Genomic DNA, 26,842 nt, shown 5'->3' on the forward strand with positions numbered 1-26,842 from the left:
CTGTTTGAATACTCCCTGTAGACCGGGCGCTGTTTGAATACTCCTGTAGACCGGGCGCTGTTTGAATACTCACCATAGACCGGGCGCTGTTTGAATACTCCCTGTAGACCGGGCGCTGTTTGAATACTCCCTGTAGACCGGGGGCTGTTTGAATACTCCCTGTAGACCGGGCGCTGTTTGAATACTCCCTGTAGACCGGGCGCTGTTTGAATACTCCCTGTAGACCGGGCGCTGTTTGAATACTCCCTGTAGACCGGGCTCTGTTTGAATACTCCCTGTAGACCGGGCGCTGTTTGAATAGACCCTGTAGACCGGGCGCTGTTTGAATACTCCCTGTAGACCGGGCGCTGTTTGAATACTCACCATAGACTGGGCGCTGTTTGAATACTCCCAGTAGACCGGGGGCGTTGTGAATACTCGCTGGAGACCGGGGGCTGTGTGAATACTCGCTGGAGACCGGGGGCTGTGTGAATACTCGCTGGAGACCGGGGCTGTGTGAATACTCGCTGGAGACCGGGGCTGTGTGAATACTCGCTGGAGACCGGGGGCTGTGTGAATACTCCCTTTAGACCGGGCGCTGTTTGAATACTCGCTGGAGACCGGGCGCTCTTTGAATACTCCCTGTAGACCGGGTGCTGTTTGAATAGACCCTGCAGACTCGGCGCTGTTTGAATACTCCCTGCAGACTGGGCGCTGTTTGAATACTCCCTGTAGACCGGGCGTTGTTTGAATACTCTCTGTAGACCGGGCGCTGTTTGAATACTCCCTGTAGACCGGGCTCTGTTTGAATACTCCCTGTAGACCGGGCGCTGTTTGAATAGACTCTGTAGACCGGGCGCTGTTTGAATACTCCCTGTAGACCGGGGTCTTTGTGAATACACCCTGGAGACCGGGCGCTGTGTGAATACTCCCTGGAGACCGGGCGCTGTGTGAATACTCCCTGGAGACTGGGCGCTGTGTGAATACTCCCTGGAGACCGGGCGCTGTTTGAATACTCCCTGGAGACCCGGGGCTGTGTGAATACTCCCTGTAGACCGGGTGCTGTGTGAATACTCCCTGTAGACCGGGGGCTGTGTGAATAGACTCTGTAGACCGGGCGCTGTTTGAATACTCTCTGTAGACCGGGCGCTGTTTGAATACTCGCTGGAGACCGGGCGCTGTGTGAATACTCGCTGGAGACCGGGCGCTGTGTGAATACTCGCTGGAGACCGGGCGCTGTGTGAATACTCGCTGGAGACCGGGCGCTGTGTGAATACTCGCTGGAGACCGGGCGCTGTGTGAATACTCGCTGGAGACCGGGCGCTGTTTGAATACACTCTGTAGACAGGACGCTGTTTGAATACTCCCTGTAGACCGGACTCTGTTTGAATACTCCCTGTAGACTGGGCGCTGTTTCAATACTCCCTGCAGACTGGGCGCTGTTTGAATACTCTCTGTCGCCCGGGCGATATTTGAATACTCTGTGTAGCCCGGGCGCTGTTTGAATACTCCCAGTAGACCGGGCGCTGTTTGAATACTCCCAGTAGACCGGGGGCGTTGTGAATACTCGCTGGAGACCGGGGGCTGTGTGAATACTCGCTGGAGACCGGGGGCTGTGTGAATACTCGCTGGAGACCGGGGGCTGTGTGAATACTCGCTGGAGACCGGGGCTGTGTGAATACTCGCTGGAGACCGGGGGCTGTGTGAATACTCGCTGGAGACCGGGGGCTGTGTGAATACTCGCTGGAGACCGGGGCTGTGTGAATACTCCCTTTAGACCGGGCGCTGTTTGAATACTCGCTGGAGACCGGGCGCTCTTTGAATACTCCCTGTAGACCGGGTGCTGTTTGAATAGACCCTGCAGACTCGGCGCTGTTTGAATCCTCCCTGCAGACTGGGCGCTGTTTGAATACTCCCTGTAGACCGGGCGCTGTTTGAATTCTCACCATAGATCGGGCGCTGTTTGAATACTCCCTGTAGACCGGGCGCTGTTTGAATACTCCCTGTAGACCGGGCGCTGTTTGAATACTCCCTGTAGCCCGGGCGCTGTTTGAATACTCCCTGTAGACCGGGGGCTGTTTGAATACTCCCAGTAGACCCGGCGCTGTTTGAATACTCCCTGTAGACCGGGCGCTGTTTGAATACTCCCTGTAGACCCGGGGCTGTGTGAATACTCCCTGTAGACCGGGGGCTGTGTGAATACACCCTGTAGACCGGGCGCTGTTTGAATACACTCTGTAGACAGGACGCTGTTTGAATACTCCCTTTAGACCGGGCGCTGTTTGAATACTCGCTGGAGACCGGGCGCTCTTTGAATACTCCCTGTAGACCGGGTGCTGTTTGAATAGACCCTGCAGACTCGGTGCTGTTTGAATAGACTCTGTAGACCGGGCGCTGTTTGAATACTCCCTGTAGACCGGGCGCTGTTTGAATTCTCACCATAGATCGGGCGCTGTTTGAATACTCCCTGTAGACCGGGCGCTGTTTGAATACTCCCTGTAGACCGGGCGCTGTTTGAATACTCCCTGTAGCCCGGGCGCTGTTTGAATACTCCCTGTAGACCGGGGGCTGTTTGAATACTCCCAGTAGACCCGGCGCTGTTTGAATACTCCCTGTAGACCGGGCGCTGTTTGAATACTCCCTGTAGACCGGGCGCTGTTTGAATACTCCCTGTAGACCCGGGGCTGTGTGAATACTCCCTGTAGACCGGCGGCTGTGTGAATACACCCTGTAGACCGGGCGCTGTTTGAATACACTCTGTAGACAGGACGCTGTTTGAATACTCCCTTTAGACCGGGCGCTGTTTGAATACTCGCTGGAGACCGGGCGCTCTTTGAATACTCCCTGTAGACCGGGTGCTGTTTGAATAGACCCTGCAGACTCGGTGCTGTTTGAATAGACTCTGTAGACAGGACGCTGTTTGAATACTCCCTGTAGACCGGGCGCTGTTTGAATTCTCACCATAGACTGGGCGCTGTTTGAATACTCACCATAGATCGGGCGCTGTTTGAATACTCCCTGTAGACCGGGCGCTGTTTGAATACTCCCAGTAGACCGGGTGCTGTTTGAATACTCCCTGTAGCCCGGGCGCTGTTTGAATACTCCCTGTAGACCGGGGGCTGTTTGAATACTCCCAGTAGACCCGGCGCTGTTTGAATACTCCCTGTAGACTGGGCGCTGTTTGAATACTCCCTGTAGACCGGGCGCTGTTTGAATACTCCCTGTAGACCCGGGGCTGTGTGAATACTCCCAGTAGACCTGGGGCTGTGTGAATACACCCTGTAGACCGGGGACTGTGTGAATACTCGCTGGAGACCGGGCGCTGTGTGAATACTCGCTGGAGACCGGGCGCTGTGTGAATACTCGCTGGAGACCGGGCGCTGTTTGAATACACTCTGTAGACAGGACGCTGTTTGAATACTCCCTTTAGACCGGGCGCTGTTTGAATACTCGCTGGAGACCGGGCGCTGTTTGAATACTCCCTTTAGACCGGGCGCTGTTTGAATACTCCTTTTAGACCGGGCGCTGTTTTAATACTCCCTGTAGACCGGGCGCTGTTTGAATACTCCCTGTAGACCGGACGCTGTTTGAATACTCGCTGTAGACCGGGCGCTGTTTGAATACTCCCTGTAGACCGGGCTCTATTTGAATACTCCCTGTAGACCGGGCGCTGTTTGAATAGACTCTGTAGACCGGGCTCTGTTTGAATACTCCCTGTAGACTGGGCGCTGTTTGAATAGACTCTGTATACCGGGCTCTGTTTGAATACTCCCTGTTGACCGGGCGCTGTTGGAATAGACTCTGTAGACCGGGCGCTGTTTGAATACTCCCTGTAGACCGGGGGCTTTGTGAATACACCCTGGAGACCGGGCGCTGTGTGAATACTCCCTGGAGACCGGGCGCTGCGTGAATACTCCCTGTAGACCGGGGGCTGCGTGAATACTCCCTGTAGACCGGGCGCTGTGTGTATACTCCCTGTAGACCGGCGGCTGTGTGAATACTCCCTGTAGACCGGGCGCTGTGTGAATACTCCCTGTAGTCCGGGCGCTGTGTGAATACTCCCTGTAGACAGGACGCTGTTTGAAGACTCCCTGTAGCCCGGGCGCAGTTTGAATACTCCGTGTAGCCCGGGCGCTGTTTGAATACTCTCTGTAGACCAGGCGCTGTTTGAATACTCCCAGTAGACCGGGTGCTGTTTGAATACTCCCAGTAGACCCGGCGCTGTTTGAATACTCCCTGTAGACCGGACTCTGTTTGAATACTCCCTGTAGACCGGGCGCTGTTTCAATACTCCCTGTAGACCGGGCGCTGTTTGAATACTCCCTGCAGACCGGGCGCTGTTTTAATACTCCCTGTAGACCGGGTGCTGTTTGAATAGACTCTGTAGACCGGGCGCTGTTTGAATACTCCCTGTAGACCGGGCGCTGTTTGAATACTCCCTGTAGACCGGGTGCTGTTTGAATAGACCCTGTAGACCGGGCGCTGTTTGAATACTCCCTGTAGACCGGGCGCTGTTTGAATTCTCACCATAGACTGGGCGCTGTTTGAATACTCCCTGTCGACCGGGCGCTGTTGAATACTCCCTGTAGACCGGGCGCTGTTTGAATACTCACCATAGACCGGGCGTTGTTTGAATACTCCCTGTAGACCGGGCGTTGTTTGAATACTCCCTGTAGACCGGGGGCTGTTTTAATACTCCCTGTAGACCGGGCGCTGTTTTAATACTCCCTGTAGACCGGGCGCTGTTTGAATACTCCCTGTAGACCGGGCGCTGTTTGAATACTCCCTGTAGACCGGGCTCTGTTTGAATACTCCCTGTAGACCGGGTGCTGTTTGAATAGACCCTGTAGACCGGGCGCTGTTTGAATACTCCCTGTAGACCGGGCGCTGTTTGAATTCTCACCATAGACTGGGCGCTGTTTGAATACTCACCATAGATCGGGCGCTGTTTGAATACTCCCTGTAGACCGGGCGCTGTTTGAATACTCCCTGTAGACCGGGCTCTGTTTGAATACTCCCTGTAGACCGGGCGCTGTTTGAATACTCCCTGTCGACCGGGCGCTGTTGAATACTCCCTGTAGACCGGGCGCTGTTTGAATACTCACCATAGACCGGGCGTTGTTTGAATACTCCCTGTAGACCGGGCGTTGTTTGAATACTCTCTGTAGACCGGGCGCTGTTTGAATACTCCCTGTAGACCGGGCTCTGTTTGAATACTCCCTGTAGACCGGGCGCTGTTGGAATAGACTCTGTAGACCGGGCGCTGTTTGAATACTCCCTGTAGACCGGGGTCTGTGTGAATACACCCTGGAGACCGGGCGCTGTGTGAATACTCCCTGGAGACCGGGCGCTGTGTGAATACTCCCTGGAGACTGGGCGCTGTGTGAATACTCCCTGGAGACCGGGCGCTGTTTGAATACTCCCTGGAGACCCGGGGCTGTGTGAATACTCCCTGTAGACCGGGTGCTGTGTGAATACTCCCTGTAGACCGGGGCTGTGTGAATAGACTCTGTAGACCGGGCGCTGTTTGAATACTCTCTGTAGACCGGGCGCTGTTTGAATACTCGCTGGAGACCGGGCGCTGTGTGAATACTCGCTGGAGACCGGGCGCTGTGTGAATACTCGCTGGAGACCGGGCGCTGTGTGAATACTCGCTGGAGACCGGGCGCTGTGTGAATACTCGCTGGAGACCGGGCGCTGTTTGAATACACTCTGTAGACAGGACGCTGTTTGAATACTCCCTGTAGACCGGACTCTGTATGAATACTCCCTGTAGACTGGGCGCTGTTTCAAAACTCCCTGCAGACTGGGCGCTGTTTGAATACTCTCTGTCGCCCGGGCGATATTTGAATACTCTGTGTAGCCCGGGCGCTGTTTGAATACTCCCAGTAGACCGGGCGCTGTTTGAATACTCCCAGTAGACCGGGGGCGTTGTGAATACTCGCTGGAGACCGGGGGCTGTGTGAATACTCGCTGGAGACCGGGGCTGTGTGAATACTCGCTGGAGACCGGGGGCTGTGTGAATACTCGCTGGAGACCGGGGCTGTGTGAATACTCGCTGGAGACCGGGGCTGTGTGAATACTCGCTGGAGACCGGGGGCTGTGTGAATACTCGCTGGAGACCGGGCGCTGTTTGAATACACTCTGTAGACAGGACGCTGTTTGAATACTCCCTTTAGACCGGGCGCTGTTTGAATACTCGCTGGAGACCGGGCGCTCTTTGAATACTCCCTGTAGACCGGGTGCTGTTTGAATAGACCCTGCAGACTGGGCGCTGTTTGAATCCTCCCTGCAGACTGGGCGCTGTTTGAATACTCCCTGTAGACCGGGGGCTGTTTGAATACTCCCAGTAGACCCGGCGCTGTTTGAATACTCCGTGTAGCCCAGGCGCTGTTTGAATACTCCCTGTAGACTGGGGGCTGTTTGAATACTCCCAGTAGACCCGGCGCTGTTTGAATACTCCCTGTAGACCGGACTCTGTTTGAATACTCCCTGTAGACCGGGCGCTGTTTGAATACTCACTGTAGACCGGGCGCTGTTTGAATACTCATTGTAGTCCGGATGCTGTGTGAATACTCATTGTAGTCCGGACGCTGTGTGAATACTCCCTGTAGACCGGGGCTGTGTGAATACTCCCTGCAGACTGGGCGCTGTTTGAATACTCTCTGTAGACTGGGCGCTGTTTGAATACTCTCTGTAGACTGGGCGCTGTTTGAATACTCTCTGTCACCCGGGCGATATTTGAATACTCTGTGTAGCCCGGGCGCTGTTTGAATACTCCCAGTAGACCGGGGGCTGTGTGAATACTCGCTGGAGACCGGGCGCTGTGTGAATACTCGCTGGAGACCGGGCGCTGTGTGAATACTCGCTGGAGACCGGGCGCTGTGTGAATACACTCTGTAGACAGGACGCTGTTTGAATACTCCCTTTAGACCGGGCGCTGTTTGAATACTCGCTGGAGACCGGGCGCTCTTTGAATACTCCCTGTAGACCGGGTGCTGTTTGAATAGACCCTGCAGACTCGGCGCTGTTTGAATCCTCCCTGCAGACTGGGCGCTGTTTGAATACTCTGTGTAGCCCGGGCGCTGTTTGAATACTCTGTGTAGCCCGGGTGCAGTTTGAATACTCCCTGTAGACCGGGCGCTGTTTGAATACTCCCAGTAGACCGGGCGCTGTGTGAATACTCTCTGTAGACCGGGCGCTGTTTGAATACTCCCTGTAGACCGGGCGCTGTTTGAATACTCCCTGTAGACCGGGCGCTGTTTGAATACTCCGTGTAGCCCGGGCGCTGTTTGAATACTCCCTGTAGACTGGGGGCTGTTTGAATACTCCCAGTAGACCCGGCGCTGTTTGAATACTCCCTGTAGACCGGACTCTGTTTGAATACTCCCTGTAGACCGGGCGCTGTTTGAATACTCACTGTAGACCGGGCGCTGTTTGAATACTCATTGTAGTCCGGACGCTGTTTGAATACTCATTGTAGTCCGGACGCTGTGTGAATACTCCCTGTAGACCGGGGGCTGTGTGAATAGACTCTGTAGACCGGGCGCTGTTTGAATACTCCCTGCAGACTGGGCGCTGTTTGAATACTCCCTGTAGACCGGGCGCTGTTTGAATACTCCCTGTAGCCCGGGCGCTGTTTGAATACTCCCTGTAGCCCGTGCGCTGTTTGAATACTCCCTGTAGACTGGGGGCTGTTTGAATACTCCCAGTAGACCCGGCGCTGTTTGAATACTCCCTGTAGACCGGACTCTGTTTGAATACTCCCTGTAGACCGGGCGCTGTTTGAATACTCACTGTAGACCGGGCGCTGTTTGAATACTCATTGTAGTCCGGATGCTGTGTGAATACTCATTGTAGTCCGGACGCTGTGTGAATACTCCCTGTAGACCGGGGCTGTGTGAATACTCCCTGCAGACTGGGCGCTGTTTGAATACTCACCATAGACCGGGCGCTGTTTGAATACTCCCTGTAGACCGGGCGTTGTTTGAATACTCCCTGTAGACCGGGGGCTGTTTTAATACTCCCTGTAGACCGGGCGCTGTTTTAATACTCCCTGTAGACCGGGCGCTGTTTGAATACTCCCTGTAGACCGGGCGCTGTTTGAATACTCCCTGTAGACCGGGCTCTGTTTGAATACTCCCTGTAGACCGGGTGCTGTTTGAATAGACCCTGTAGACCGGGCGCTGTTTGAATACTCCCTGTAGACCGGGCGCTGTTTGAATTCTCACCATAGACTGGGCGCTGTTTGAATACTCACCATAGATCGGGCGCTGTTTGAATACTCCCTGTAGACCGGGCGCTGTTTGAATACTCCCTGTAGACCGGGCGCTGTTTGAATACTCCCTGTAGACCGGGCTCTGTTTGAATACTCCCTGTAGACCGGGCGCTGTTTGAATACTCCCTGTCGACCGGGCGCTGTTGAATACTCCCTGTAGACCGGGCGCTGTTTGAATACTCACCATAGACCGGGCGTTGTTTGAATACTCCCTGTAGACCGGGCGTTGTTTGAATACTCTCTGTAGACCGGGCGCTGTTTGAATACTCCCTGTAGACCGGGCTCTGTTTGAATACTCCCTGTAGACCGGGCGCTGTTGGAATAGACTCTGTAGACCGGGCGCTGTTTGAATACTCCCTGTAGACCGGGGTCTTTGTGAATACACCCTGGAGACCGGGCGCTGTGTGAATACTCCCTGGAGACCGGGCGCTGTGTGAATACTCCCTGGAGACTGGGCGCTGTGTGAATACTCCCTGGAGACCGGGCGCTGTTTGAATACTCCCTGGAGACCCGGGGCTGTGTGAATACTCCCTGTAGACCGGGTGCTGTGTGAATACTCCCTGTAGACCGGGGGCTGTGTGAATAGACTCTGTAGACCGGGCGCTGTTTGAATACTCTCTGTAGACCGGGCGCTGTTTGAATACTCGCTGGAGACCGGGCGCTGTGTGAATACTCGCTGGAGACCGGGCGCTGTGTGAATACTCGCTGGAGACCGGGCGCTGTGTGAATACTCGCTGGAGACCGGGCGCTGTGTGAATACTCGCTGGAGACCGGGCGCTGTGTGAATACTCGCTGGAGACCGGGCGCTGTTTGAATACACTCTGTAGACAGGACGCTGTTTAAATACTCCCTGTAGACCGGACTCTGTATGAATACTCCCTGTAGACTGGGCGCTGTTTCAAAACTCCCTGCAGACTGGGCGCTGTTTGAATACTCTCTGTCGCCCGGGCGATATTTGAATACTCTGTGTAGCCCGGGCGCTGTTTGAATACTCCCAGTAGACCGGGCGCTGTTTGAATACTCCCAGTAGACCGGGGGCGTTGTGAATACTCGCTGGAGACCGGGGCTGTGTGAATACTCGCTGGAGACCGGGGGCTGTGTGAATACTCGCTGGAGACCGGGGGCTGTGTGAATACTCGCTGGAGACCCGGGGCTGTGTGAATACTCGCTGGAGACCGGGGGCTGTGTGAATACTCGCTGGAGACCGGGGGCTGTGTGAATACTCGCTGGAGACCGGGGGCTGTGTGAATACTCGCTGGAGACCGGGGCTGTGTGAATACTCGCTGGAGACCGGGGCTGTGTGAATACTCGCTGGAGACCGGGCGCTGTTTGAATACACTCTGTAGACAGGACGCTGTTTGAATACTCCCTTTAGACCGGGCGCTGTTTGAATACTCGCTGGAGACCGGGCGCTCTTTGAATACTCCCTGTAGACCGGGTGCTGTTTGAATAGACCCTGCAGACTCGGCGCTGTTTGAATCCTCCCTGCAGACTGGGCGCTGTTTGAATACTCCCTGTAGACCGGGGGCTGTTTGAATACTCCCAGTAGACCCGGCGCTGTTTGAATACTCCGTGTAGCCCAGGCGCTGTTTGAATACTCCCTGTAGACTGGGGGCTGTTTGAATACTCCCAGTAGACCCGGCGCTGTTTGAATACTCCCTGTAGACCGGACTCTGTTTGAATACTCCCTGTAGACCGGGCGCTGTTTGAATACTCACTGTAGACCGGGCGCTGTTTGAATACTCATTGTAGTCCGGATGCTGTGTGAATACTCATTGTAGTCCGGACGCTGTGTGAATACTCCCTGTAGACCGGGGCTGTGTGAATACTCCCTGCAGACTGGGCGCTGTTTGAATACTCTCTGTAGACTGGGCGCTGTTTGAATACTCTCTGTAGACTGGGCGCTGTTTGAATACTCTCTGTCACCCGGGCGATATTTGAATACTCTGTGTAGCCCGGGCGCTGTTTGAATACTCCCAGTAGACCGGGCGCTGTTTGAATACTCCCAGTAGACCGGGGGCTGTGTGAATACTCGCTGGAGACCGGGCGCTGTGTGAATACTCGCTGGAGACCGGGCGCTGTGTGAATACACTCTGTAGACAGGACGCTGTTTGAATACTCCCTTTAGACCGGGCGCTGTTTGAATACTCGCTGGAGACCGGGCGCTGTTTGAATACTCCCTGTAGACCGGGTGCTGTTTGAATAGACCCTGCAGACTCGGCGCTGTTTGAATCCTCCCTGCAGACTGGGCGCTGTTTGAATACTCTGTGTAGCCCGGGCGCTGTTTGAATACTCTGTGTAGCCCGGGTGCAGTTTGAATACTCCCTGTAGACCGGGCGCTGTTTGAATACTCCCAGTAGACCGGGCGCTGTGTGAATACTCTCTGTAGACCGGGCGCTGTTTGAATACTCCCTGTAGACCGGGCGCTGTTTGAATACTCCCTGTAGACCGGGCGCTGTTTGAATACTCCGTGTAGCTCAGGCGCTGTTTGAATACTCCCTGTAGACTGGGGGCTGTTTGAATACTCCCAGTAGACCCGGCGCTGTTTGAATACTCCCTGTAGACCGGACTCTGTTTGAATACTCCCTGTAGACCGGGCGCTGTTTGAATACTCACTGTAGACCGGGCGCTGTTTGAATACTCATTGTAGTCCGGACGCTGTGTGAATACTCATTGTAGTCCGGACGCTGTGTGAAAACACCCTGTAGACCGGGGGCTGTGTGAATAGACTCTGTAGACCGGGCGCTGTTTGAATACTCCCTGCAGACTGGGCGCTGTTTGAATACTCCCTGTAGACCGGGCGCTGTTTGAATACTCCCTGTAGCCCGGGCGCTGTTTGAATACTCCCTGTAGCCCGTGCGCTGTTTGAATACTCCCTGTAGACTGGGGGCTGTTTGAATACTCCCAGTAGACTCGGCGCTGTTTGAATACTCCCTGTAGACCGGACTCTGTTTGAATACTCCCTGTAGACCGGGCGCTGTTTGAATACTCACTGTAGTCCGGACGCTGTGTGAATACTCCCTGTAGACCGGGGGCTGTGTGAATACTCCCTGTAGACCGGGGCTGTGTGAATAGACTCTGCAGACTGGGCGCTGTTTGAATACTCTCTGCAGACAGGACGCTGTTTGAATACTCCCTTTAGACCGGGCGCTGTTTGAATAGACTCTGTCGACCGGGCGCTGTTTGAATACTCCCTTTAGACCGGGCGCTGTTTGAATACTCGCTGGAGACCGGGCGCTGTTTGAATACTCCCTGTAGACCGGGTGCTGTTTGAATAGACCCTGCAGACTCGGCGCTGTTTGAATCCTCCCTGCAGACTGGGCGCTGTTTGAATACTCTGTGTAGCCCGGGCGCTGTTTGAATACTCCCAGTAGACCGGGCGCTGTTTGAATACTCCCAGTAGACCGGGGTCTGTGTCAATACTCCCTGTAGACTGGGCGCTGTTTGAATACTCCATTAGACGGGGCGCTGTTTGAATACTCCCTGTAGACCCGGGGCTGTGTGAATACTCCCTGTAGACCGGGGCTGTGTGAATACTCCCTGTAGACCGGGGACTGTGTGAATACTCCCTGTAGACCGGGGCTGTTTGAATACTCCCTGTAGACCGGGCGCTGTTTGAATACTCCCTGCTGACCGGGGGCTGTTTGAATACTACCTGTAGACCGGGCGCTGTGTGAATAGACTCTGTAGACAGGGCGCTGTGTGAATACTCCCTGTGGACCGCGCGCTGTTGGAATAAACTCTGTAGACTGGGCGCTGTTTGAATACTCCCTGTAGACTGGGCGCTGTTTGAATACTCCCTGTAGACCGGGCGCTGTTTGAATAGACTCTGTAGACCGGGCGCTGTTTGAATACTCCCTGTAGACCGGGCGCTGTGTGAATAGACTCTGTAGACCGGGCGCTGTGTGAATAGACTCTGTAGACAGGGCGCTGTGTGAATACTCCCTGTCGACCGGGCACTGTTGGAATAGACTCTGTAGACCGGGCGCTGTTTGAATACTCCCTGTAGATCGGGGGCTGTTTGAATACTCCCTGTAGACCGGGCGCTGTGTGGATAGACTCTGTAGACCGGGTGCTGTTTGAATACTCCCTGTAGACCGGGTGCTGTTTGAATACTCCCTGTAGACCGGGTGCTGTTTGAATAGACTCTGTAGACCGGGCGCTGTGTGAATACTCTCTGTAGACCGGGTGCTGTTTGAATAGACTCTGCAGACTGGGCGCTGTTTGAATACTCCCTGCAGACTGGGCGCTGTTTGAATACTCTCTGTAGACTGGGCGCTGTTTGAATACTCTCTGTAGCCCGGGCGCTGTTTGAATACTCTCTGTCGCCCGGGCGCTATTTGAATTCTCCCTGTAGACCGGGCGCTGTTTGAATACTCCCTGCTGACCGGGGGCTGTGTGAATACTCCCTGTGGACCGCGCGCTGTTGGAATAGACTCTGTAGACTGGGCGCTGTTTGAATACTCCCTGTAGACCGGACGCTGTTTGAATAGACTCTGTAGACCGGGGGCTGTGTCAATACTCCCTGTAGACTGGGCACTGTTTGAATACTCCCTGTAGACCGGGGGCTGTTTGAATACTCCCTGCTGTCCGGGGGCTGTTTGAATACTACCTGTAGACCGGGCGCTGTGTGAATAGACTCTGTAGACAGGGCGCTGTGTGAATACTCCCTGTGGACCGCGCGCTGTTGGAATAGACTCTGTAGACTGGGCGCTGTTTGAATACTCCCTGTAGACCGGACGCTGTTTGAATAGACTCTGTCGACCGGGCGCTGTTTGAATACTCCCTGTAGACCGGGCGCTGTTTGAATACTCCCTGCAGACTGGGCGCTGTTTGAATACTCTCTGTAGACAGGGTGCTGTTTGAATAGACTCTGTAGACCGGGCGCTGTTTGAATACTCCCTGTAGACCGGGCGCTGTTTGAATACTCCCTGCAGACTGGGCGCTGTTTGAATACTCTCTGTAGACAGGGTGCTGTTTGAATCGACTCTGTAGACCGGGCGCTGTTTGAATACTCCCTGCAGACTGGGCGCTGTTTGAATACTCTCTGTAGCCCGGGCGCTGTTTGAATACTCTCTGTAGACCGGGTGCTGTGTGAGTAGACTCTGTAGACCGGGCGCTGTTTGAATACTCCCTGTAGACCGGGAGCTGTGTGAATACTCCCTGTAGACCGGGCGCTGTTTGAATTATCCCTGTAGACCGGGCGCTGTTTGAATAGACTCTGTAGACCGGGCGCTGTTTGAATACTCCCTGTAGACCGGGCGCTGTGTGAATAGACTCTGTAGACCGGGCGCTGTGTGAATAGACTCTGTAGACAGGGCGCTGTGTGAATACTCCCTGTCGACCGGGCACTGTTGGAATAGACTCTGTAGACCGGGCGCTGTTTGAATACTCCCTGTAGACCGGGGGCTGTTTGAATACTCTCTGTAGACCGGGCGCTGTGTGGATAGACTCTGTAGACCGGGCGCTGTTTGAATACTCCCTGTAGACCGGGTGCTGTTTGAATACTCCCTGTAGACCGGGTGCTGTTTGAATAGACTCTGTAGACCGGGCGCTGTGTGAATACTCTCTGTAGACCGGGCGCTGTTTGAATACTCCCTGTAGACCGGGTGCTGTTTGAATAGACTCTGCAGACTGGGCGCTGTTTGAATACTCCCTGCAGACTGGGCGCTGTTTGAATACTCCCTGTAGACCGGGCCCTGTTTGAATGCTCCCTGTAGACCGGGCGCTGTTTGAATACTCCCTGTAGACCGGGCCCTGTTTGAATACTCTCTGTAGACCGGGCACTGTTTGAATACTCTCTGTAGACCGGTCACTGTTTGAATACTCCCTGTCGACCGGGCGCTGTGTGAATACTCCCTATAGACCGGACGCTGTTTGAATACTCCCTGTAGACCGGGCGCTGTTTGAATACTCTCTGTAGACCGGGCGCTGTGTGAATACTCCCTGTAGACCGGGCTCTGTTTGAATACTCCCTGTAGACCGGGCTCTGTTTGAATACTCCCTGTAGACCGGGCGCTGTTTGAATACACCCTGTAGACCGGGCGCTGTTTTAATACTCCCTGTAGACCGGGCGCTGTTTGAATACTCCCTGTAGACTGGGCGCTGTTTGAATACTCCCCGTAGACAGGGCGCTGTTTGAATACTCCCCGTAGACCGGGCGCTGTTTGAATACTCCCCTTAGACCGGACACTGTTTCAATACTCCCTGTCGACCAGGCGCTGTGTGAATACTCCCTGTAGACCGGGCGCTGTGTGAATACTCCCTGTGGACCGGGCGCTGTTTGAATACTCCCTGTAGACCGGGCGCTCTTTGAATACTCCCTGTAGACCGGGCGCTATTTGAATACTCCCTGTAGACCGGGGGCTGTTTGAATACTCCCTGTAGACCCGGTGCTGTGTGAATAGACTCTGTAGACAGGGCACTGTGTGAATACTCCCTGTAGACCGGGCGCTTTTGGAATAGACTCTGTAGACTGGGCGCTGTTTGAATACTCCCTGTAGACCGGGCGCTGTTTGAAGACACTCTGTAGACCGGGCGCTGTTTGAATAGTCCCTTTAGACCGGGCGCTGTTGGAATAGACTCTGTAGACCGGGCGCTGTTTGAATACTCCCTGTAGACCGGGCGCTGTTTGAATACTCCCTGTAGACCAGGCGCTGTTTGAATACTCTCTGTAGACCGTGCACTGTGTGAATACTCCCTGTAGACCGGGCGCTGTTTGAATACTCCCTGTAGACCAGGCGCTGTTTGAATACTCTCTGTAGACCGTGCACTGTGTGAATACTCCCTGTAGACCGGGCGCTGTTTGAATACTCTCTGTAGACCGTGCACTGTGTGAATACTCCCTGTAGACAGGGCGCTGTTTGAATACTCTCTGTTGACCAGGCGCTGTTTGAATACTCCCTGTAGACCGGGTGCTGTTTGAATAGACTCTGCAGACTGGGCGCTGTTTGAATACTCCCTGCAGACTGGGCGCTGTTTGAATACTCTCTGTAGACTGGGCGCTGTTTGAATACTCTCTGTAGCCCGGGCGCTGTTTGAATACTCTCTGTAGCCCGGGCGCTGTTTGAATACTCTGTGTAGCCCGGGCGCTGTTTGAATACTCCCTGTAGACCGGGTGCTGTTTGAATAGACTCTGCAGACTGGGCGCTGTTTGAATACTCCCTGCAGACTGGGCGCTGTTTGAATACTCTCTGTAGACTGGGCGCTGTTTGAATACTCTCTGTAGCCCGGGCGCTGTTTGAATACTCTCTGTAGCCCGGGCGCTGTTTGAATACTCTGTGTAGCCCGGGCGCTATTTGAATACTCTGTGTAGCCCGGGCGCAGTTTGAATACTCCCTGTAGACCGGGCGCTATTTGAATACTCCCAGTAGACCGGGCGCTATTTGAATACTCCCAGTAGACCGGGCCCTGTTTGAATCCTCCCTGTAGACCTGGTGCTGTTTGAATACTCTCTGTAGCCCGGGCGCTGTTTGAATACTCTCTGTAGCCCGGGAGCAGTTTGAATACCCTCTGTAGACCGGGCGCTGTTTGAATACCCTCTGTAGACCGGGCGCTGTTTGAATACTCTCTGTAGACCGGGCGCTGTTTGAATACTCTCTGTAGACCGGGCGCTGTGTGAATACTCTCTGTAGCCCGGGCGCTGTTTGAATACTCTCTGTAGACCAGGCGCTGTTTGAATAGACTCTGTAGACCGGGCGCTGCGTGAATACTCCCTGTAGACCGGGCGCTGTTTGAATACTCCGTGTAGCCCGAGCGCTGTTTGAATACTTTCTGTAGACCGGGCGCTGTTTGAATACTCTCTGTAGACCGGGCGCTGTTTGAATACTCCCTGTAGCCTGGGCCCTGTTTGAATACTCCCTGTAGACCGGGCGCTGTTTGAATACTCCCTGTAGACCGGGCGCTGTTTGAATACTCTCTGTAGACCGGGCGCTGTTTGAATACTCCCTGTAGACCGGGCGCTGTTTGAATACTCCCTGTAGACCGGGCGCTGTTTGAATACACTCTGTAGACCGGGCGCTGTTTGAATACTCTCTGTAGACCGGGTGCTGTTTCAACATGCGATCTCTCGAGATGTATAAGATTATTATAAATGTAGGAAGTTGCTGCTCTCCTCAGTTTATGGGTCAATATTTGTGGGCTGAATATTCATGGTCGAGACTAGGGGTTTAGACGCCATGTAATGGAGCACTCTGTGTTAATCTGCAGGCTTCTCATAAACAGCTTCACACCTTCACTCAACATGGGTAATGGTACACAAATGCAGCTCGTCTATTCGAGGGGTGCGGGGTGGGTTATATTCAGAATAACAGATACCCGGGGGGAAGTTTCAGACTGGAATCTAATCGAGGGGTGCGGGGTGGGTTATATTCAGAATAACAGATACCCTGGCGGGTGTTATAGACTGGAATCTAATCGAGGGGTTCGGGGTGGGTTATATACAGAATAACAGATACCCGGGAGGGAGATACAGACTGGAAACTACTCGAGGGGTTCAGGGTGGGTTATATACAGAATAACAGATACCCGTGAGGGAGTTACAGACTGGAATCTAATCGAGGGGTTCGGGGTGGGTTATATACAGAATAACAGATACCCGTGAGGGAGTTACAGACTGGAATCTAATCGAGGGTTTGAATACTCTCTGTAGACCGAGCTCTTTTTGAATACTCCCTGTAGACCGGGCGCTGTTTGAATACTCCGTGTAGACCGGGCGCTGTTTGAATACTCCCTGTAGACTGGGCGCTGTTTGAATACTCCCTGTAGACTGGGCGCTGTTTGAATACTCCCTGTAGACCGGGCCCTGTTTGAATACTCTCTGTCGACCGGGTGCTGTTTGAATAGACTCTGTAGACCGGGTGCTGTTTGAATAGACTCTGTAGACCGGGTGCTGTTTGAATACTCCCTGTAGACCGGGCGCTGTTTGAATACTCCCTGTGGACCGGGCGCTGTTTGAATACTCCCTGTAGACCGGGCGCTGTTTGAATATTCCCTGTAGACCGGGCGCTCTTTGAATACTCTCTGTCGACCGGGCGCTGTTTGAATACTCTCTGTAGACCGGGTGCTGTTTGAATACTCTCTGTAGACCGGGCGCTATTTGAATACTCCCTGTAGACCGGGGGCTGTGTGAATAGACTCTGTAGACAGGGCACTGTGTGAATACTCCCTGTAGACCGGGCGCTTTTGGAATAGACTCTGTAGACTGGGCGCTGTTTGAATACTCCCTGTAGACCGGGCGCTGTTTGAAGACACTCTGTAGACCGGGCGCTGTTTGAATAGTCCCTTTAGACCGGGCGCTGTTGGAATAGACTCTGTAGACCGGGCGCTGTTTGAATACTCCCTGTAGACCGGGCGCTGTTTGAATACTCCCTGTAGACCGGGCGCTGTTTGAATCCTCTCTGTAGCCCGGGCGCTGTGTGAATACTCCGTGTAGCCCGAGCGCTGTTTGAATACTTTCTGTTGACCGGGCGCTGTTTGAATACTCTCTGTAGACCGTGCACTGTGTGAATACTCCCTGTAGACCGGGCGCTGTTTGAAGACACTCTGTAGACCGGGCGCTGTTTGAAAAGTCCCTTTAGACCGGGCGCTGTTGGAATAGACTCTGTAGACCGGGCGCTGTTTGAATACTCCCTGTAGACCGGGCGCTGTTTGAATACTCCCTGTAGACCGGGCGCTGTTTGAATCCTCTCTGTAGACCGTGCACTGTGTGAATACTCCCTGTAGACCGGGCGCTGTTTGAACACTCTCTGTAGCCCGGGCGCTTTTTGAATACTCCGTGTAGCCCGAGCGCTGTTTGAATACTCTCTGTTGACCGGGCGCTGTTTGAATACTCTCTGTAGACCGTGCACTGTGTGAATACTCCCTGTAGATCGGGCGCTGTTTGAATACTCTCTGTAGACCGTGCACTGTGTGAATACTCCCTGTAGACCGGGTGCTGTTTGAATAGACTCTGCAGACTGGGCGCTGTTTGAATACTCCCTGCAGACTGGGCGCTGTTTGAATACTCTCTGTAGCCCGGGCGCTGTTTGAATACTCTGTGTAGCCCGGGCGCTATTTGAATACTCTGTGTAGCCCGGGCGCAGTTTGAATACTCCCTGTAGACCGGGCGCTATTTGAATACTCCCAGTAGACCGGGCGCTATTTGAATACTCCCAGTAGACCGGGCCCTGTTTGAATCCTCCCTGTAGACCTGGTGCTGTTTGAATACTCTCTGTAGCCCGGGCGCTGTTTGAATACTCCCTGTAGCCCGGGCGCTGTTTGAATACCCTCTGTAGACCGGGCGCTGTTTGAATACTCCCAGTAGACCGGGCGCTGTGTGAATACTCTCTGTAGACCGGGCGCTGTTTGAATACTCTCTGTCGACCGGGCGCTGTTTGAATAGACTCTGTAGACCGGGCGCTGTGTGAATACTCTCTGTAGACCGGGCGCTGTGTGAATACTCTCTGTAGACCGGGCGCTGTTTGAATCCTCCCTGTAGACCTGGTGCTGTTTGAATACTCTCTGTAGCCCGGGCGCTGTTTGAATACTCCCTGTAGCCCGGGCGCTGTTTGAATACCCTCTGTAGACCGGGCGCTGTTTGAATACTCCCAGTAGACCGGGCGCTGTGTGAATACTCTCTGTAGACCGGGCGCTGTTTGAATACTCTCTGTAGACCGGGCGCTGTTTGAATACTCCCTGTAGCCTGGGCCCTGTTTGAATACTCCCTGTAGACCGGGCGCTGTTTGAATACTCTCTGTAGACCGAGCTCTGTTTGAATACTCCCTGTAGACCGGGCGCTGTTTGAATACTCCCTGTAGACCGGGCGCTGTTTGAATACTCCCTGTAGACCGGGCGCTGTTTGAATACACTCTGTAGACCGGGCGCTGTTTGAATACACTCTGTAGACCGGGCGCTGTTTGAATACTCCCTGTCGACAGGGCGCTGTTTGAATACTCCCTGTAGACCGGGCGCTGTTTGAATACACTCTGTAGACCGGGCGCTGTTTGAATCCTCCCTGTAGACAGGACGCTGTTTGAATACTCTCTGTAGACCGGGCGCTGTTTGAATACACTCTGTAGACAGGGCGCTGTTTGAATACTCTCTGTAGACCGGGTGCTGTTTCAACATGCGATCTCTCGAGATGTATAAGATTATTATAAATGTAGGAAGTTGCTGCTCTCCTCAGTTTATGGGTCAATATTTGTTAGCTGAATATTCATGGTCGAGACTCGGGGTTTAGACGCCATGTAATGGAGCACACTGTGTTAATCTGCAGGCTTCTCATAAACAGCTTCACACCTTCACTCAACATGGGTAATGGTACACAAATGCAGCTCGTCTAATCGAGGGGTGCGGGGTGGGTTATATTCAGAATAACAGATACCCGGGGGAAGTTACAGACTGGAATCTAATCGAGGGGTGCGGGGTGGGTTATATTCAGAATAACAGATACCCTGGCGGGTGTTATAGACTGGAATCTAATCGAGGGGTTCGGGGTGGGTTATATTCAGAATAACAGATACCCTGGCGGGTGTTATAGACTGGAATCTAATCGAGGGGTTCGGGGTGGGTTATATACAGAATACCAGATACCCGGGAGGGAGATACAGACTGGAAACTACTCGAGGGGTTTGGGGTGGGTTATATACAGAATAACAGATACCCGTGAGGGAGTTACAGACTGGAATCTAATCGAGGGGTTCGGGGTGGGTTATATACAGAATAACAGATACCCGGGAGGGAGATACAGACTGGAAACTACTCGAGGGGTTTGGGGTGGGTTATATACAGAATAACAGATACCCGGAGGGAGATACAGACTGGAATCTAATCGACGGGTTCGGGGTGGGTTATATACAGAGTAACAGATTCCCAGGAAGGAGATACAGACTGGAATCTAATCTCGGTTTTGGAGGTAGGTTATGTACAGAGTAATAGATACCCAGGTGTACAGCATTTAAGGTTAGTGTGGGCTGTGTTGTCGATGGGCTGGGGCTGACTTGATGGGCTGACGGGTCTCTTTCTTTCCTGCAGATACCCAGCTCGGTCAGAAGGTGGCAGCAGCACTGAAGGTGTTGGAGGAAGCTCTGGGACAGTACAGTCTGTCGGAGATCAGTGTGGCCTTTAACGGTGGCAAGGACTGTACTGCCCTGCTACACCTCTACCACGCAGCCGTGAGCAGGTCAGGGCCAGTCCAGGGGGTTAGATACAGGGTACAGCTCCCTCTACACTGTCCCCCCATCCCAGGGACAGGGACAGCACGGGGCCAGATACAGAGTAAAGCTTCCTTTACACTGTCCCCACCCATCCCAGGGACAGGGACAGCACGGGGTTAGATACAGAGTAAAGCTCACTCTACACTGTCTCCCCATCCCAGGGACAGGGACAGCACGGGGTTAGATACAGAGTAAAGCTCCCTCTACACTGTCTCCCCCATCCCAGGGACAGGGACAGCACGGGGTTAGATACAGAGTAAAGCTCCCTCTACACTGTCTCCCCCATCCCAGGGACAGGGACCACACGGGTCCAGATACAGAGTAAAGCTCCCTTTACACTGTCTCCCCCATCCCAGGGACAGGGACAGCACGGGGCCAGAGACAGAGTAAAGCTCCCTCTACACTGTTTCCCACCCCCCACCCCCCCCATCCCAGGGACAGGGACTGCACGGGGCTAGATACAGAGTAAAGCTCCCTCTACACTGTCCCCCCATCCCAGGGACAGGGACCGCACGGGGTTAGATACAGAGTAAAGCTCTCCCTACACTGTCCCCTTGAAAGGATGGGACCGGTTTGGAGACTGTGGTTCTGCTGTCACCACCCTGGGACCCTGTTGCCACGCCCTGGCCCTGTCTGTTTCGTTGCCAGGCGTTAGTCCACTTGCCCCAATGGGGCTCCCCTGAGTGAGCTCACCTTCCCCTCGGTGTCTGCACACACGATCCTCACAGAGCACAACGGGCCTGAATGACGAGAAACAGCCGATTCTGGTTCACCCGCAACGCCTCTCGCAGTCGAATAGCTGCCTTCCAGCTCCGAACCGGGCTCCCTGCACCCCTGCCTGGTGTGGGGTGTGCCAGCAATAGGGGCAGCAGGCAGTGACAGTCCATACACGTGACCTCTGCAATGCCAACATTCTTGGGGAGATCATTTCGGATTTTCCATGTTCTTTTTCCCACAGGAAGTATCCGGACCAGGAGAACCAGCTGCAGGCACTGTACATCCGAATTGTTTCGGCATTCCCAGAACTGGAGCAGTTTATTGAGGACACAACTAAAAGGTCAGTGTTTGCTGAGCAGCCCCAGTCTCCCCCGAACCCCTCGATTCAATTCCAGTCTGTAACTCCCTCCCGGGTATCTGTCATCCTGTATATACCCCACCCCGAACCCCTCGATTAGATTCCAGTCTGTAACTCCCTCCCGGGTATCTGTCATCCTGTATATACCCCACCCCGAACCCCTCGATTAGATTCCAGTCTGTAACTCCCTCCCGGGTATCTGTTATTCTGTATATAACCCACCCCGAACCCCTGGATTAGATTCCAGTCTGTAACTCCCTCCCGGGTATCTGTCATCCTGTATATACCCCACCCCGAACCCCTCGATTAGATTCCAGTCTGTAACTCCCTCCCGGGTATCTGTTATTTTGTATATAACCCAGCCCGAACCCCTCGATTAGATTCCAGTCTGTAACTCCCTCCCGGGTATCTGTTATTCTGTATGTAACCCACCCTGAACCCCTCGATTAGATTCCAGTCTGTAACTCCCTCCCGGGTATCTGTCATCCTGTATATACCCCACCCTGAACCCCTCGATTAGATTCCAGTCTGTAACTCCCTCCTGGGTATCTGTTATTCTGTATATAACCCACCCCGAACCCCTCGATTAGATTCCAGTCTGTAACTCCCTCCCGGGTATCTGTTATTCTGTATATATACAAACCTTCCCCACCCGGTGCCCTCGTTTGGTCGTGCTGTGTTTGTGTACCATGTCCCTGTGTTGAGTGGAACTGTGATGCTGCTGTGGGAAGGCTGATAGTCGCTGGTGTCTCTCACTAGGTACCAGCTGCAGATTTACACCGTGTGTGGGGACATCAAGGAAGCCCTGACTGACCTGAAGACACAACAGCCTCACATCAAGGCCGTGCTGATGGGGACAAGGCGTACAGACCCTTACTCCCGGACCCTCAGCCCCATGTGTATGACCGACCCTGGGTGGCCACAGTACATGAGGGTCAATCCCTTGCTGGTGGGTATTAGACGCTGCTGCCCCACCCGCATACTGGGCCCGGCCAGCATGAGAGAGCCCTGGGTTAGCCCAGGTTTGATGCCCAGTCAGACGTGTATTTCCGGGGTGTCACAGAGACCTGTGCAGCTGCTGCATGCACTCTCGCTGCTACTGTGTCGCAAAGGCAGCAGCCACGGCGTTTCCTATTTGTGGATAGCAAGATTCCACCCCCCCCAGCAGCTGGTCTCAGTGACGTGTGGTGATCATTCTGCCCTGCAAAGGTGGGCACGAAAGTCCCCTCGCGCTCTCTCTCTCTCCCTCTCCCTGTTCTCCCTCTCCCTCTTCACCCTCTCCCTCTTCTCCCTCTCCCTCTTCTCCCTCTCCCTCTTCACCCTCTCCCTCTCCCTCTTCTCCCTCTCCCTCTTCTCCCTCTCCCTGTTCTCCCTCTCCCTCTTCACCCTCTCCCTCTCCCTCTTCTCCCTCTCCCTCTTCACCCTCTCCCTCTTCTCCCTCTCCCTCTTCTTCCTCTCCCTGTTCTCCCTCTCCCTCTTCTCCCTCTCCCTCTCCCTCTTCTCCCTCTCCCTCTTCTTCCTCTCCCTGTTCTCCCTCTCCCTCTTCTCCCTCTCCCTCTTCACCCTCTCCCTCTTCTCCCTCTCCCTCTTCTCCCTCTCCCTCTTCACCCTCTCCCTGTTCTCCCTCTCCCTCTTCTCCCTCTCCCTCTTCACCCTCTCCCTCTTCTCCCTCTCCCTCTTCACCCTCTCCCTCTCCCTCTTCTCCCTCTCCCTCTTCACCCTCTCCCTGTTCTCCCTCTCCCTCTTCACCCTCTCCCTCTTCACCCTCTCCCTCTTCTCCCTCTCCCTCTTCACCCTCTCCCTCTTCTCCCTCTCCCTGTTCTCCCTGTTTGTCTCTCTCTCTTTCTCTCTCTCTCCCTCTCAATCTATCTTTCCATCTCTCTCTTACTCTGTCTGTCTCTCTTTCTCTCTGTCACTCCCATTCTCCCTACCCCTCTCCCAAACGTGAGACCCCCGTCGCCCCCCCCCCCCCGATATGAGACAGCTCCCCTCCCCCCACTAAAGACTGAGGTGACGCTGGCTGAATCGGAGTGGAATCAGGAACCCGGGGGTGAGGGAATGGGGGGGAGGGGGGGGGAAGGTTACTGTGGGATTCAGAAAGGGTTCATCACCACGTCTCCCCGCGCCCAAACCCCTCCCACCTCCCCCACCCAAAACCAGGGTTTGTAGGAGGGTACCTCAATGGAGATGTACAACTGACGAAAACTGTGCTGTGCCTGTTGCAGGACTGGAGTTACCATGAAATCTGGGAATTTATCCGAAGCCTCTACCTCCCGTACTGTATCCTGTATGACAAAGGGTAAGTCACCTCTTACACATTCACCTCCATCCCTCTCTGTGGCTGTGACCCTGCGCTCTCTTCTCACCCTGATGCACCTTGTATGGCACGGTCTGTCTGCAGAGTGCGAGAAATGTCACTTTTCCCTGTAACTGGGTGTGTGTGACAGCAATCAATCAAATTAAATCCAAAACTAATTACTTCCCGGACTCAACTCGTATCCTTATGGAATGGAGATCAAATTATCCCTCTTCATTTCTACACCCCGTTTCCTCAGCGCTGACCCTCCGACAGCGCCCACTCCCTCAGCGCTGACCCTCCGACAGCGCCCACTCCCTCAGCGCTGACCCTCCCACAGCACCCACTCCCTCAGCACTGACCCTCCCACAGCGCCCGCTCCCTCAGCACTGACCCTCTGACAGCACCCACTCCCTCAGCACTGACCCTCCCACAGCACCCACTCCCTCAGCACTGACCCTCCCACAGCGCCCACTCCCTCAGCGCTGACCCTCTGACAGCGCCCGCTCTCTCAGCACTGACCCTCCGACAGTGCCCGCTCTCTCAGCACTGACCCTCCGACAGCGCCTGCTCCCTCAGCACTGACCCTCCCACAGCGCCCACTCCCTCAGCACTGACCCCCCGACAGCACCCACTCCCTCAGCACTGACCCTCTGACAGCACCCACTCCCTCAGCACTGACCCTCCCACAGCACCCACTCCCTCAGCACTGACCCTCCCACAGCGCCCACTCCCTCAGCGCTGACCCTCCCACAGCGCCCACTCCCTCAGCGCTGACCCTCCGACAGTGCCTGCTCCCTCAGCACTGGCCCTCTGACAGCTTCCACTCCCTCAGCACTGACCCTCCCACAGCGCCCACTCCCTCAGCACTGACCCCCCGACAGCACCCACTCCCTCAGCACTGACCCTCTGACAGCACCCACTCCCTCAGCACTGACCCTCCCACAGCGCCCACTCCCTCAGCGCTGACCCTCCCACAGCGCCCACTCCCTCAGCACTGACCCTCCCACAGCACCCACTCCCTCAGCACTGACCCTCCCACAGCGCCCACTCCCTCAGCACTTGACCCTCTTCGGTCCAACCAGTCCATACCAAACGTAATCCCCGAGTCTCTGACTGTTACCGAGGTCACTGCTCCTGACCCGGGCCTGGGTTGGAGAAAGGCAGTGTGACGCTTGCCATGGTCGAATAGCGTGTCAGCTCCACCTCTCTGTGGGTGGACTTTGGGGAAGTGATGGGGAGGTGTGCCTCAAACTCTCTGTCTAACGTGACGTCTCTTCTTTTATCTGCACCCGTCCCCCTCCTCGCCACCCCACCCCCCTCGTCCTGCCCCCTCCATACCTCTACCCCTCCCTGTCCTCTTCCCGCCCCTTCACCTCCTCACCCTTTCCCTCCCCCTCCCCCACAGTTACACCTCCCTGGGGAGTATGGAGAACACGGCGAAGAACCCCAGCCTGCGGTACGTGAACTCCCTTGGCCTGGACAGGTACCGGCCCGCGTACCAGCTGGAGAAGGAGGAAAACGAGCGATCCTCCCGGAAGTAGCTGGGGGCTGATTCCCGCCCCCGCCCACCCCCCCATTCACCAATCCATCCCTCTCTTCTCCCCCCCCCGCCCTTCCATCACCCTCTCTCCCACCCCGTCTTCCTTCTCTCTCTCTCTCCCCCCCTTCTCTCTCTCTCTCTCCCCCCTTCTCTCTCTCTCTCTCTCTCTCCCCCCTTCTCTCTCTCTCTCTCTCTCCCCCCCTTTTTCTCTCCCCCCTTTCTCTCTCTCCCCCCCTTCTCTCTCTCTCTCTCCCCCCTTCTCTCTCTCTCTCTCCCCCCTTCTCTCTCTCTCTCTCCCCCCTTCTCTCTCTCTCTCTCTCCCCCCTTCTCTCTCTCTCTCTCTCTCCCCCCTTCTCTCTCTCTCTCTCTCTCCCTCCCCCCTTCTCTCTCTCCCCCCTTCTCTCTCTCTTCCCCCCTTCTCTCTCTTCCCCCCCCCCACACCTTCTCTCTCTCTCTCTCCCCCGCTCTCTCTCTTCCCCACTTAACGGTTATCCTGTCCCGTTCTCCCTCTCCCCGAAAGGTTCCCTGCCAACACAAAGCCAGCTATTCGACTGTGGCGGGCCTCGCTCCCCCAGGCCTGCACCCCGCCTTGGGAAGACTCCCGAATCCTTTCTCCTGGCGACCGACGCCCAGGGCAGGGTGGGGTTTGGGGAACAGGGTGAGAGTGCACCGCCCCTCATAACCTCTTACCCTCCCCAACCTTACCCCGGCCCACCCCAGGGGTCAGGCCTGGGCACTAACCTCGACTCGCCCAACGGGGTGCGCCGCTGGTGGGGAGGGGAGAGAGCGCTCGCTTTCAGGATCATCACTGGATAGCTCCCTTCCCACTAGTTGGCGATGCCTCTCCCAGGCGATCAGCGGCAGGGGGAGTGGCATGTTTGGAGGGGGTTACGCCTCCCTCTGAGCCTGGCTGGGGTAAGACTGACCTCTAACCCCTCCCCTCCAGTGACAACGAGGGGGAGTGCTACAGCCCCCCCCCCCCCCCCCCCCCCCACAACCACCTCCCGTGTGGTGTAGGCCCGCATTAGAGGAGGGAGTCTCAGGATTCTGACCCCGAAGGAACGGCCGAGATATTTCGGGACGGTGTGTGTGAGGTAGGGGTCACAGAGGGGCTGGTGTTCCCCGTGTATCTGCGTCCCCACCCCCACCCGTCCAGGGGGGTAGAGGTGACAGGGTTTGGGGAAAGTGCTGTCTAAGGAGCCAGGCTGCAGTGGTACACCCTGCTGTGACTGGGGGGAGTGGGAGGGAAGGGTGGGGGGTGTTTGTGGGTGTGGTGCCAATCGAGGTGGGTGGGGAGCTGCTTTGTCCCTGGACGGTGTCGAGCTTCTCGAGTGTTGTCGGAGCTGCCCCCTCCTCCGTCCAGGGGTGAGTGGGGAGTATTCCCTCACCCTCCTGACTCCTGCCTCATCGATGGTGGGACAGGCTTTGGGGAGGAGGGAGGGAGTCAGGAGGGGGGGTGACTCGCTGCAGGATTGTG

The 26,842-nt window shown here is 55.1% G+C and overlaps 2 protein-coding genes across 2 annotated transcripts in view; one reads left to right on the forward strand and one right to left on the reverse strand.

Moving 5' to 3' along the window:
• LOC132805544 (pygopus homolog 2-like) overlaps window positions 1–1,928 on the reverse strand; it is an 8,795-nt gene extending 6,867 nt beyond the window's left edge. Inside the window, 2 exon segments of the mRNA XM_060820655.1 lie at window positions 364–621; window positions 1,518–1,928. Of these exon segments, the coding sequence (XP_060676638.1) occupies window positions 364–621; window positions 1,518–1,928 (669 nt within the window).
• An 18,325-nt stretch (window positions 1,929–20,253) lies between these two features.
• Window positions 20,254–25,589, forward strand: flad1 (flavin adenine dinucleotide synthetase 1; the record flags this gene model as incomplete). Its single annotated transcript, XM_060820727.1, has 5 exons — window positions 20,254–20,417; window positions 21,410–21,508; window positions 22,286–22,475; window positions 23,752–23,825; window positions 25,231–25,589. Coding segments are annotated over 5 exons (663 nt in total), but the record flags the coding sequence as incomplete, so codon positions are not given.
• Between the last annotated feature and the right edge of the window lie 1,253 nt (window positions 25,590–26,842).

Source organism: Hemiscyllium ocellatum, chromosome 50, assembly GCF_020745735.1.
Source record: "Hemiscyllium ocellatum isolate sHemOce1 chromosome 50, sHemOce1.pat.X.cur, whole genome shotgun sequence".
Taxonomy (NCBI): Eukaryota; Metazoa; Chordata; class Chondrichthyes; order Orectolobiformes; family Hemiscylliidae; genus Hemiscyllium; species Hemiscyllium ocellatum.